General features: G+C 39.3%; 1 protein-coding gene across 1 annotated transcript; it reads left to right on the plus strand.

The window, feature by feature from the left end:
- The first annotated feature begins 1,915 nt into the window (after window positions 1-1,915).
- LOC122071419 (PLASMODESMATA CALLOSE-BINDING PROTEIN 3-like) lies at window positions 1,916-3,861 on the plus strand. The gene is made up of 4 exons (XM_042635762.1): window positions 1,916-2,225; window positions 2,587-2,826; window positions 2,938-2,974; window positions 3,322-3,861. Exons 1-4 carry the CDS (start codon window positions 2,174-2,176, stop codon window positions 3,632-3,634), a joined length of 642 nt encoding a protein of 213 aa, XP_042491696.1. The 5' UTR covers window positions 1,916-2,173; the 3' UTR covers window positions 3,635-3,861.
- The last annotated feature ends 8,353 nt before the right edge of the window (window positions 3,862-12,214 follow it).

Below are 12,214 nucleotides of genomic sequence, written 5' to 3' on the forward strand. Positions count from 1 at the left end.
TACAAATCAAGTTAATAACTTGATAAATAAAAAATATACAATAAACTATAAAAATAATATCCGAATTTTTTGCCCGACTTTTATTTTTTTAATCGAATAATTCTCGAATTCGAATCCGATTCTAATTTTTATTTTGTCCACTTTTTTGATCGAATTCTTAAATTAATCAATCAAATTATTTCGAATAATTCTCCTCCAGAATAATTCTCGAATCCGAATTTACTAACTATGAACCCAACTAGGTTCAACCGAGATCGACTTTTATCTAACCAGCTGACAACCCTAGGTGAATGTTTGTCGATAGGTCACGGAGCCAATAGAAAAGGGCGTAATTGATGGAAAATGAAGGACCGATCAAAGAACAAAAGCCAATACTCGAAAAACGCAAATCAAGAAAGATCACCAAAATGTGAAGCTCGTTATGACAGCACATCTAATTCAGGAAAAAGGAAAGAACAAATGAATGGTTCCCATAACTCGGCCAACCAGGTGGGTTAAGTTATGATCCTTCTCGTGTGTTAAAGACCAGGGTTTTAAAACTCGGTGTTGGTATTGGTATCGGTATCAGTCAAAGTCAAAATCGATATGATATGGATCAATATCGGTAAGGATAGGAAATCATACAATTTTTTTGGATCGGTCACAATATCGGTTAGGATAGGTAAAAAAAAAAATTAATCTAAAAAGATTAAAAAACCAAAATGAAAGGAGGACAAAGTCACAGAGTTCAGAACAAGGGAGTAAGGGCAACCCAGGAGGAGAAAAAGCTAGGGTGAGTGGAAGAGACGATGTTCTTCAAGCGAGAGTGGAACAGGAACTGGCCTTTCTTGGTCGGTTTCGCCATCACCGGCACCATCATCACCAAGCTTTCTCTTAGACTCATTGAGGAGGATGCTAAGATTTCCCCTTTGGTTCAGAGGCACAAGAGGTGAATATTGGGACTCCTGATGTAGTTCCAGGTAGTAATTTTGTGTGGACGGGAGGCTTGGCTGTTTGTGTCTGATTTGTGATCAAATAACGAATTGCTACAATGATCAAGATCTTTGTTTCTTGGATTTAATTTTTAGGCTACCCTTTTGATTTGAATAAAGTTAAACTTCGTTGATTCTGGAATACATGCAAGGCTTGGTTTGTGGCTTGATTGAATATTAACATGGAGACCAAGAAAGTGCTGATTAGTATCTTTTGTTCCCATCATTCAGCCAGTGGTTCTTGCATGTTTCCAACTTTAAATGAACCTTGTTGGCTAGTATAACTCGAATGAATCCATTGAGTCGCCAGAGCCTGTTGTGAGGACAAGGAATAGGAGGGCGGAGAGGGCGAGGATGAGACCATCGAGGCCGAGCCAGGGGCGAGCAAAGCTTGATTTACCGATGGTGAAGTTCTGCTGATGATGAATGTATTTGATGGCAGAGAAGGCAAAAGAAAGGCCTTGTGAGAGCTGGATGCCACGAATGACGGGCAAGAAGATTAAATAGTAGAAAAAGGACATGAGGCTTGTGGCGCGTAGGGAAAGAGAACGGAGGCTGTTGAGATACCAGCGGCCATGATGTATTCCCAAACACAAGCCCCAGAAGCGGCTTCTCTCTCTCTCTCTCTCTCTCTCTCTTCGTCCTTTTATCAGTTTAAGTTTTAAATTTTTTTAACGGATCGGGTCAGATTGGTCAATCTGGATCGGTATCCGATACCTAGAGTGATACTAATACCGATACCGATACCCATCTCAGAATCTATCTCAACCGATATCAATCCAATACGGCCGAGCTGGCCTTCCGATACCGATATTTGATTCCATGGTTAAGCCTGTTTAAACTTCGAGGATAATACCCGACCAAAAGCTTTGGCGTCTCTCTCGCTCTCACCAAGAAAAAGAAAATCTCTCTTTCTTTATCTAGTACCGTAAAAATAGATTAAAAAAAAAAAAGCACAGAAGCAGGCATCACCACAGTTCCCTTCACATTATTGTCTAGAAATCTCCATTCCCTCACATGCCTTTTTCAGTTTGTTGCTATTATCCTTCCTCTTCATCACTCTCCCTGTGAAAGCCTTCTTCTCCCAAATCCCACCTCCTTGGTAGATCTTTCTTTTTCTATCTCCACCCACTTCCTTGGTTTCAACCCTCTGGTCAACACACCTTTAATTTCTCTTTTCTCTGCACATTCTTGTTTCAATCATGGATGTTTTATTGCTTGTAGTGCTTATTTTGTCCATGACTGATTACTCAAGTAAGCTCTTAAATTTTATGCTTTTTATAATCTTTTATTTTAAGGATGAGAGAATCCAAGTAAGTATTTGCATTACGTTATTTTCGGAGACAGGTGTTTCCTCTTCTGGATTTTCTTTCCTTGCTTCCGTCCTCTGCGATGGATGCTGTCGAGGGCTCTTTTAAATGTCTTTTCTTTCCCCCACTTTGAACCTGGCGTTTTCTCCTCTTTCCTTTTAGGGATTTTTTTTTTTTTTTTTTATTGTTATTATTTTTTTTTGGACAAGATCCGTGGTTTTTGTTTTAGATTTTGCTTTTATATTTTCTTGCTTGGTTTTGTATTGATGTGCTGACGTCTTTTTCATTTTTGTGGGTTTTGGTAGGTGCAAGTTGGTGTGTTTGTAGGAGTGATGTGAGTGACACAGCTCTTCAGAAAACCATAGATTATGCTTGTGGAGCTGGAGCTGACTGCACATCCATCCACCAAAATGGGGCTTGTTACCAGCCTAACACTGTAAGGGGCCATTGCTCTTATGCTGCCAACAGCTACTACCAGAGGAAAGGTCAAGCTCAAGGGACCTGTGATTTTGCAGGCACTGCCCAGGTTTCCATGAGTGACCCTAGTAAATCCCAAAACCTTAATAACACCCTCTCATTCACATGATCTCTGTATCCTCTCATGGTTAGATTACTAACTTATATTTTTTTTTCATTTTTCCCCTTTTGATTCTTAGGCCCTGGTGGCTCATGTACATTCCCTGCAACCCCAAGGTATGTATCACCATCATCTCCTCTTTTTTGGGGTTTTTTTTTTCCGGTGAATCTGACCAAGGTTGAGCTTCAGAAGAATTCTTTCCCTCCCCATTCTCCAAAGATCTTGTTTTTCTACCATTATTTTGTACTTTGAGATCTGGGTTTTTTACTGGATCAGGTGATATTATTGGGCTTTCGTGGTTGGATTTGTGGTAGGGAATAGGGGTTCTAACTCATCCTTGCAGATTCAGGCTTTACAGCTGTCATAATGCTGTAGTTTTGTCTGTTAATGGTTTTGGGTCTCAGGGTAGGGGACAAAGTTATCTGATGATCATCATCCCCTTTTCTCCTTTTTCTGTGATCAGTGCTGCAGGAACTAGTACATCAACCCCAACAACTGGAACACCAACAACCACAACTCCGACTACAGGAACACCTACATCTACCACTCCCATCACCGGCACCGGCACCGGCACCGGCACCGGCACTAGCACAGGGACAACTCCCACAACTACCACTGGAGGAATCATAGGAGGGATTGGCTCTGGTTTGGGCCCCTCAGGTGTTGGCATAAACTCAGATTCAACCAGTGATGGTGGCATTTCCTTTAAACAGAACTTCTTCATTTCCCTTTTGCAAGTCCTTTGGTTATCAGGACTCCTTTTGTTGTGGGGTTGAAGAATTGACAACAGTTGAGAGTGCCGGCCGAGCTTGGAATTGATGATGGGGTATGGATGATATGTGGTCACAGAGAGATGTGGTATGCATGTTAATCTCTCTTGCTCAGTTAGATTTTTGTATTTTCCCCCTCTTTCTGTATATTTAGATAGGTACTTAATTAATTTAATGAGAATTTGGCACCCCATCCACCCTTCTTAAGCGGGTATGGAGAGCTTGTGAAATGTGAATGGCTTGCCTAATGTGGTTAGGTCATTCACTCGGGATGTCGTCATTCAACTTTAGCTCAGTCAGTTGTGAATCTAGTGCATAGCACATTGGTTGCAGTTTCTGCTGGTACAGGTGCTAGGTTTGTAGTCTAGGGATCTCCCCCCTCCCCTCCTATCACCCCCCCTCTCCCCTCTTTTGTGAGTAAAATCCCTCTGGGTAGTAAAAAAATTTTGGAAGGGATAAGTATAGAGGATATGGACGGCAACTTCAATAGTCAAATGTGTCAAATGTTTTGATACGTAGTTCAAGGCGGATACATGTAACTCAAGGTGTTTCTGGACGTTGGATGCATGCCAAATGTCTTAATGTCTTGTTGTGCCATAGAGGAGCATTGCATCACAATTCGACCTGTGAAAAGAGAAAAAAAAAAAAAAAAGGTGAAGATAGCCACAGTAGAAGAGCCTCTGTGCATGCGATGCCAGGGGAAATACAATCCCAAATCGCTTTCCTACGAAATATCTCCTGCCGACCCTACCCTCAGAGCCTGCATTCCCTTATCCCGCGATCGATTTCGATATCTGGTGAACTTCCTTTCAAGTTGATCAACTGTGGTAACCTCCGAGTCCTCAGCCAAGGAAATGTATACTACCAGATTTCTCACGAGAAGCTTGGATATTCTTGATTTGTCTTGTAACTATTTTTCTGGTGGATTCCCAAATTGGGTTTGGAAACTGACCAACTTTTGGTTTCCCTGGGCCTTGGTCAGAATATCACCGGAGAGGGTGATATTCCTGAAAGTTTGGGAAATTTCGAAATTTGTTTGGCTGGGATTAATCTGAAAGGAGAGATTCCACAATCCATTTTTGGACTCAAAGCCCTTGAAACATTAGATTTTCCTACCAACAGTCTCTCCGGTGAGATCCCAAAAGCGATTTCAAATTGGTAGCGTCTCAACAAGATAGAGCCCTATATTAAGTTCTTAGGAGAGCTTCCATCAGAACTTGGCAATCTTTCCCAGTTGGAGAAACAATTTGCAAGTTATAAAGGTTTCTCTGGTGAGATACCTTCTCAAATGGGAAACCTGAAGCAACAATCATCCTTGCATTGGGAAGAGAACTCGTTATCAGGACCAATACCATCATCCTTGCATTTCATAATTATTTTTCACTTCTTTTGGTAGCCAAGAGAAGAAGAAAAAAATTGTTAATTTAAGAAATTCTTATTGTGATTGACGTGTCTTGAATTTAGAGAAGATTTTTTTTTTTTTTTTCAAAATTCACGTTGAGATTGGTGAAATTTTCTTTTGCTGCAAAAAAGAAAAAAAAAATCTTACCAAAAATGCAAAAAATTTCTTTTCCTTTCTTCTAATGGTAGAGCTAAACATATATATATATATATATATATTCTATTCTTTTTCTTTTCTTCCCTTGGCTACCAAACACAGCCTCGATGTTTTTTCTTGATTTGGATGGCCCTTGCCCTAAAACTGTTGGGAATGAAAGAGAAAACCCTGTTGAAGAAAGGGAAAACCTCAATTGGTTTGAATTTGATAACCTCTCCTTGCATTGCATGTAGAGGAGCTTCTCGATGGTATCGGCAATCTTCACCCATTGTCTTAAAATTTCCACTTGTTAAGATGGTGTCGTGCTAAATGATGTGTAGCGCACACTCCCACCTACAGAGGAGCCCGATCCGTATACATACATGGCAGAACAAGAGATAGCACAGTCTAGAGCAAATTACAAAATTTAATTTTAAAATTTGACCAGATGTACCGAGATCATATTTCATGTATGCATGCTATAATAAGGAAAGACTTCTTGCCTGAATGGCGATTAGAGCAATTTTAATTAAAAAACAAGAAAAAAGTATACATACGGTAATAAAAGCCATGACTCGCGGGACAAAAGTAGCTTATTGTGGGGTCCCAAAGATGCCCACTAGTAAAAAGGTATCTTTGCATGGGACCATCCATTTGAAAAATCCCTCACCCGTAGTGGGGTGGAGGCATCTTATCTGTTGGCTAGTCAATTTATGTCAATTTATAAATGGTGGCGATGATGTGGTCCATAGGAACATTTGAATTCAATGCCCGACATCATGGTTCCAATTGACATGTCATGGATCATGCATCTTGTGATCTGGCTTCGGAGCATCTTACAACCTGCATTTGTATCCATGTGTATGTAATGGACAAAAGGATATAAAGTTTAGCTAAAAAAAAAGAGGACGAAGGGATATAGATATCTCTCTGGGTTCGAGGAGAGAGATTTTAGAGGATTATTGCCTAAACAATTTTAAAACGTGATTTTACGTTCAAAAAAATTAAGATGTGTTTGGTATGCATTCTCATAATAAATTTTGGGTCTAGAATGCATTTTGATCTCTTTCTCTCTCTCTCTTAGACAGTGTTCTAAGAATCTATTTCAAAAATACATGCCAAACATAACCTTAGATCTCTCGACTGATATATGTGGATCCAAAACATGGGTTCATTAATGAAATTATTCCATATGTGATGGGATACTACTACCTTTGTGACATTGTGTAGGGGATGATCGACATGTAAAACCTACTCATGGTAGCAAAAATTAAACAAGGTAGAGGAACACCTACCTCTGTTAGGCTGAATCATTCTTCCTCCAAGCGTCACTGGACAATTACTGTTCTATCCTTTCTCCAGCATACTTAGCTTCTATCCTACAACCATGAACAGTCAACATGTGTTTCTGGGTGTTCTTTCCTTGTCTCTCAAGGACATACACAGATGGTTTCTTGTGCCATGTAATAGGAAAACTAGGACCCCTCATCCCACTAAACCATTGTAACTTCCCTACCACAAACGAAAGTTATGTAGGAAAATTGGGCCGTTTGCTGATGTGGAAATTATGCCACATCAGCCATCATTATCCCACTAAGCCTTGTAAGGGTAGTGACTGATTTTGGAGAAAATCGAGAGGCCCGTTTGTGTCCACGAGCCCCTCAACCCTGTATCTTCAATCGGAGATATATGTGGACCTATTTCACAAAGCCTTTTTCCCTTAGTGGATTCTAAAATACATTAATAATTGATAGATATTGGGGATTGAAAAACATGAAATTTGGAGTTGTCACCTAAAAGTAAGGCCTAGGACCCGATTGGTGAGCTTGATTCATGAGGAAAGGGATCGAAAGTTAGTCTGAGGGTAAGTGTGAGGTTATAGAGATCGGAGGGTGTTAGACACCCTTCTCCTCTTAGTTAAACCAGTCTTCCTACTAGATGCTTAAAAAATGAGCCTTCTCACATATTAATCCTACCACATTCATGGGTAAGTTTTTGCTACCCTACTGTCTATACTATGACATGTACATTAACAGTCTACATTGTGCCTATTAATTTGATAAATTATAATTGAGCTCAACCTGTTTCCGGGTCAAGAGGGGAGGGTTGCAGAGAAGAACTTCAGTGAGTGTCCCTCAGCTCAAGCGGAAGCAGATTTGACCATCTACTTTTGTGAGTGTCCCCCCATTGTCTTCTTCAAAGGATCTAGCCTTCTTATAACCGTTTAACCTTTGGGGATTTTTTTGAGAATGTTCATGAATTTTTAGAAACTTATAGAATTTAAGGGAACTGTTTAGAATTTAGAAAATTTTGGGCTTTTGGAGCTTTCCTAAAGCGTAGAAATTCCTACTAAGAAATCCAAAAGGTTAGGGATTTTATTTTGGATTTTTTGGAATTTTAGGACAAAAACCAAGGTGATGGAGTCTTAGGGAATCTTGAGTTTTTAGAGTTTCAATAGGACATTATGAAGTTTCCTAAGGCTTCCTATAGGTTTTGGGATTTGTTGGATTTTTTTAGAATTTTGGAATTTTGGCATGTAAATTGAGGCAAAGGATTCTTGAAAATCTAAGGGAATTTTATCACACACTGCCTCAAATTCGCCAAGATATGCGGCACTGGATTCTCAACCCAGTCAGTCTAACCCTTTAGGATCACAGATGCAGTGCTTTAATTCCATAAATGCCACCAAGATCACAACTACAATTAGAGTACGGTAATAAAATCATACAATAATACCACTGGTGATGTACTAAAATGATAAATTACAGATATACAAGATTCATTAGTAAACAACCCACATGTGTAATATTTACATCTCACATATATCATTATTATATACATCAAATGAAATGACTGAGTAATAGCAATGAAGTCTATCATCAACCAGGTGTCTTGTAGACACAAAGCCTCACAACCGTCGCTGAAATCCAATCCTACCTCACCACCAGTTTCACCATCTAAAAAGAGTAACCAACGAGGGGTGAGCTTCACAAGCCCAATGAGGAGTGTGCATGAAAGCACATACAACAAATGATGCAATGCATATTACATACAGATATGATGCAGATGAATCCATTTATTATATTATTTTTCTATTTTCATTTCTAAGTCCATCATCTGGTATAGGTGCTACACAACGTAGGTGGTATCCCCTCCCCAGTACATCGGGCTACAGGGATACAAGATCGCTGCAAGCAGAAGTCTGCAGGTCCCGAAATCCTACACATCGGTCACCCCGTAAACCTCCAAAAGTAACCCTAAACAGCCATGGTCTCGGAATCCTACACATTGATCTCCCATGCTGTGGACAGCCGCAGTCCCGAAAAAGCCGTCGGTCACCTGTGTTGCATCTACGTCTAAGTACAGTACGTTGTATTGTGGACATGATACTTTCAATAACATACCACCCCTTGAGATTAGTGAGTACCTAACCCCCTACTAGCAAAGGTGTAGCACCAGGGTTTGTGAATCCTAACCATATGCATTCTACATGCATCAATCACATCCATTGTATCCAATCATATATCAGTGGTCCTCACTATAATACCAACCTCTGAGCCCACAGTATCGGATCCCCTCTCGGCCAAACTGTGCCTCAGACCGTTGATGTTACAATCATTACCACTCATCTATAACTACGCATCCTCAAAACCTCGATCACAGTAATATCGGTAATAACAAGCCACATGTGCAATTTATATATAAGTTTATAAATAATACATCCAAAAAGTAGAATTAAAATATATAAAACACTCCGTAAAATAAGTCAAATACCCACTCACCTCAAAACTCAAATCACAAGTCCAATAGGATCCCTGCAATCAATCGCGTGTCCTAGCCCGAGAAGTTTTAGGTTCCTAATTACAGTTTGGTTAGTGAAATATTCAGCCATGGAGATTTTAATCCTAATTTATCCAATTTAATCACAACCCCAATTCTAGGGTTCTCATAGGATTTCTTCTACTGTACCATCCTTTACTCCTAACCTTCTCTTGATAGGTGGATCACCTAATATAATTGTTGCAATGGGTCCCACACTGGGTTAGGGTATTCTGGGTCTCCCATACCATCACCGTGGACACTATGGTTCTGGATAAAATCCCCTCCCCTTACATGAGTAAATTTTTAGGTTAAAATGATGTTAGAAGACCTAATTTATAGGTAGGGCCCACTGTCCTATGAAAATGGCCAATTCAGCATTCTGTAACCCCAACCGGCTAGTTGGCTGGGCAGCAATCGACTGGCTGATCGAACCTGTCGGTTCCTTTTTTCTGCAGAATCCAATTCTGCCAGGGGTTGTACTGTATATCAAACCCATATTTGGGTTTAATTCCTCAGTCCATGGTTCTGGTCATGCATACTAGGTTTGAAGATGGGGTTTAGGCTTCAAACTGACCCATTCTTAAAATTAAATTGGCTAAACCTAAACCTATACATCTTATTCTACAGAAATTTCAGACATTAAATAGGAATTGGGATATTTCTACAGAATTGGATTAATTTCCATTATTTAGTCATTTAATTGGGGCTGGATACAAGTGTTTACAATTGCAAAATTTGTGTTCCAACCTTAATTGGACTTATAACAAAATTTCAAGGAAGGAATTAGCTAAATTCTCATAGGGATAAATATGGACTGAATTCCTATTCTAGGGTTTTGGCAGAATTTTGCCTATTCAGCCATATCCCAGCTTCAATTACATAAGTCTTTACTGGGAAAATAAAAACCCTAAGCTATAGGGTTCACAGGGACAAACTTCTGACAAATTTCAGTCCCTAACCCTTCTAGAATTTGGGGCTTCTTTTACAGGGGAGCAAATTAATCCACAAGGACTTGATTACAGTCCCAAATTAACTAGAATCCTAAACCCTAGCATGCTACTATGATAGCCCCACTTAACTACACAAATTTTAGAGGGTAGCAACACTCACCTTAGGTGTAGGCAGCCCCAACAGCTCCCTTTTCTTCTTCCTCCTCCTTCTTCTTTACTACTGTTCCACTAAATTTACAGCAACAATTGAGGTAAACAGTAGTTGTTAACTTGCTTTATAATTCAATCAAATGGTCCTTAGGGCCCGTTTGGCCGAATATCCTAAGTTACAGAATTAGTTCTTAAAATTAATTCTAAAAACATAAAACTAATTAAACTAAATTCCCATTGATGGACCCCACCAAATACTGACCTATTAGGTTGGTTTTGGTCAGCATTAGGCCCCACATAAGAAAAACAATTTTTCTGCATTCTGCCAGTCGAACCGACAGACCAGTTGGCAGTTGGGTAACCTGTCGGTTTGCCCATTTTCAACTCATTTTCTATCCTAACTCTTGGGTACTTGAGTCCGCCCATTGTAGGACTAGTCCCACTCCTATTTTGATCATTTTACACCTCTTCCTAACTAGAGGATTGCCAAACTTCCCTTTTTTCTGTTGTACAAGTGAATCCACCATGGCAAGGTAGCCTATCTAATGTGCTAGCTAGGTCCTGACAGTGAGCTCAGCTGCTTAAATTTCAGTGTGTTACAATTTCCCCTTCTTTACAGAAATTTCATTCTCAAAATTTGTAGAGTTGCTCATCTTCAAAGATGAGTCTCTCCCTTTAGTAGTAGCAACTTATAAATGATATCATTCTTATGTTGGTTTATATTTCTTTTCAGCATTCCAACTACTTGACTAATTAGTGCCTTGAGCCAATCTAGAAAACATTCTCGTTCATACTCATTAGACTCCATTACATTGATTCAACCATTCTTATCCACTAAGTTACAACATCGAATTTCCACTTAGTGCTGCTAGCATGGCCATATACCTTAGTAGTATTAGCTGACTTCAGCAACACACATTAACACGCCCATTGGCCATACGGGTCCCTTGTCGATTTATGTCCTTAATTCCTCGAGAACTGCAAAATCAACATACCTCTCTACTTTCACTTTCCAATAACAACACTAGTATATTTTCGCACATAAATATTATTTCTATCTTACCCATGTATCTTTACTAGGGTACTCAGATGCGATCTCTGTAAAGATTTACAGAGGCCTAGGATCTCACACTGATTCTACATTTGTTGATCCACAGTTTCACTTTCTTCACTCTATAAGAACCATACCTGTGAATTCCATTTCCATATCATTTCTCCCAAGTCATATACCATTAATCAAATTATAATATATCCCCTTTTTCTTTTTCTTTTTATTTTAAGTTTCTATCAAATACCCAAGATAATATCTCATCATTTACTTGGCTTCACAAGTTTAGGGCTTCCGACTTATGCAATCAAACTTCCATACCTACATTCACACTGATTGACCTCTCACTACATCTAAACATGCTAAGTATTCTCATTATTCCACCAATGTCCTATTATCCACAATTCACTCTTTAAATCTTCACAACTCTAGATATCATGCTTTTTAACTTTCATATGCATTCTTCAAGTACTCAGACATACATTAAATGGTCATATATTCCAGGTTCTCAATGGTCAACACTGTTTTCTCACATACTTACCTCATAAATTGTTTTCTTTACACTTGAATCACCCATACAACTTGATCTCAGGTCTACTCACTTGAATTTTTTATCATTCTTACTGTTCACATTCCCGATACTAACCTTGTCATTCTGATCCAGTAGCAATGTCGGATATTGGGTGGCACATTTCAGGTATAAGCTTCTCGATTCCATTCTCACTTCTTTACAACAGGAATCCTCATACTACTTCATCTGCCTTTTCAATACTTATGGCCGAGGGCGCGGTTGATTACCACTCCTGATCAACAGTAACTGCAAATGAACTCATCTTTGCCCCTTTTCACAACTCAAGGGCAGCTGGTGAAGTAAAGGGTCGTGTCTAGAATCATTCTATGCCATTAATTATGCAATGTCAGTCAGAATTAATACATCCTGATACTGACACCACTCTATCTTTATTTCTAAAATTTTAAATACATAGTGTAGCTTCCATATTTAGGTCATTGCGAAGTTCAGGTATGCTTCGCAACCCTTGCCCAACATCTTCTTCATCTAAGGTGCTGACATCACTACT

Source organism: Macadamia integrifolia, unplaced genomic scaffold (genome assembly GCF_013358625.1).
Source record: "Macadamia integrifolia cultivar HAES 741 unplaced genomic scaffold, SCU_Mint_v3 scaffold_223A, whole genome shotgun sequence".
NCBI lineage: Eukaryota > Viridiplantae > Streptophyta > Magnoliopsida > Proteales > Proteaceae > Macadamia > Macadamia integrifolia.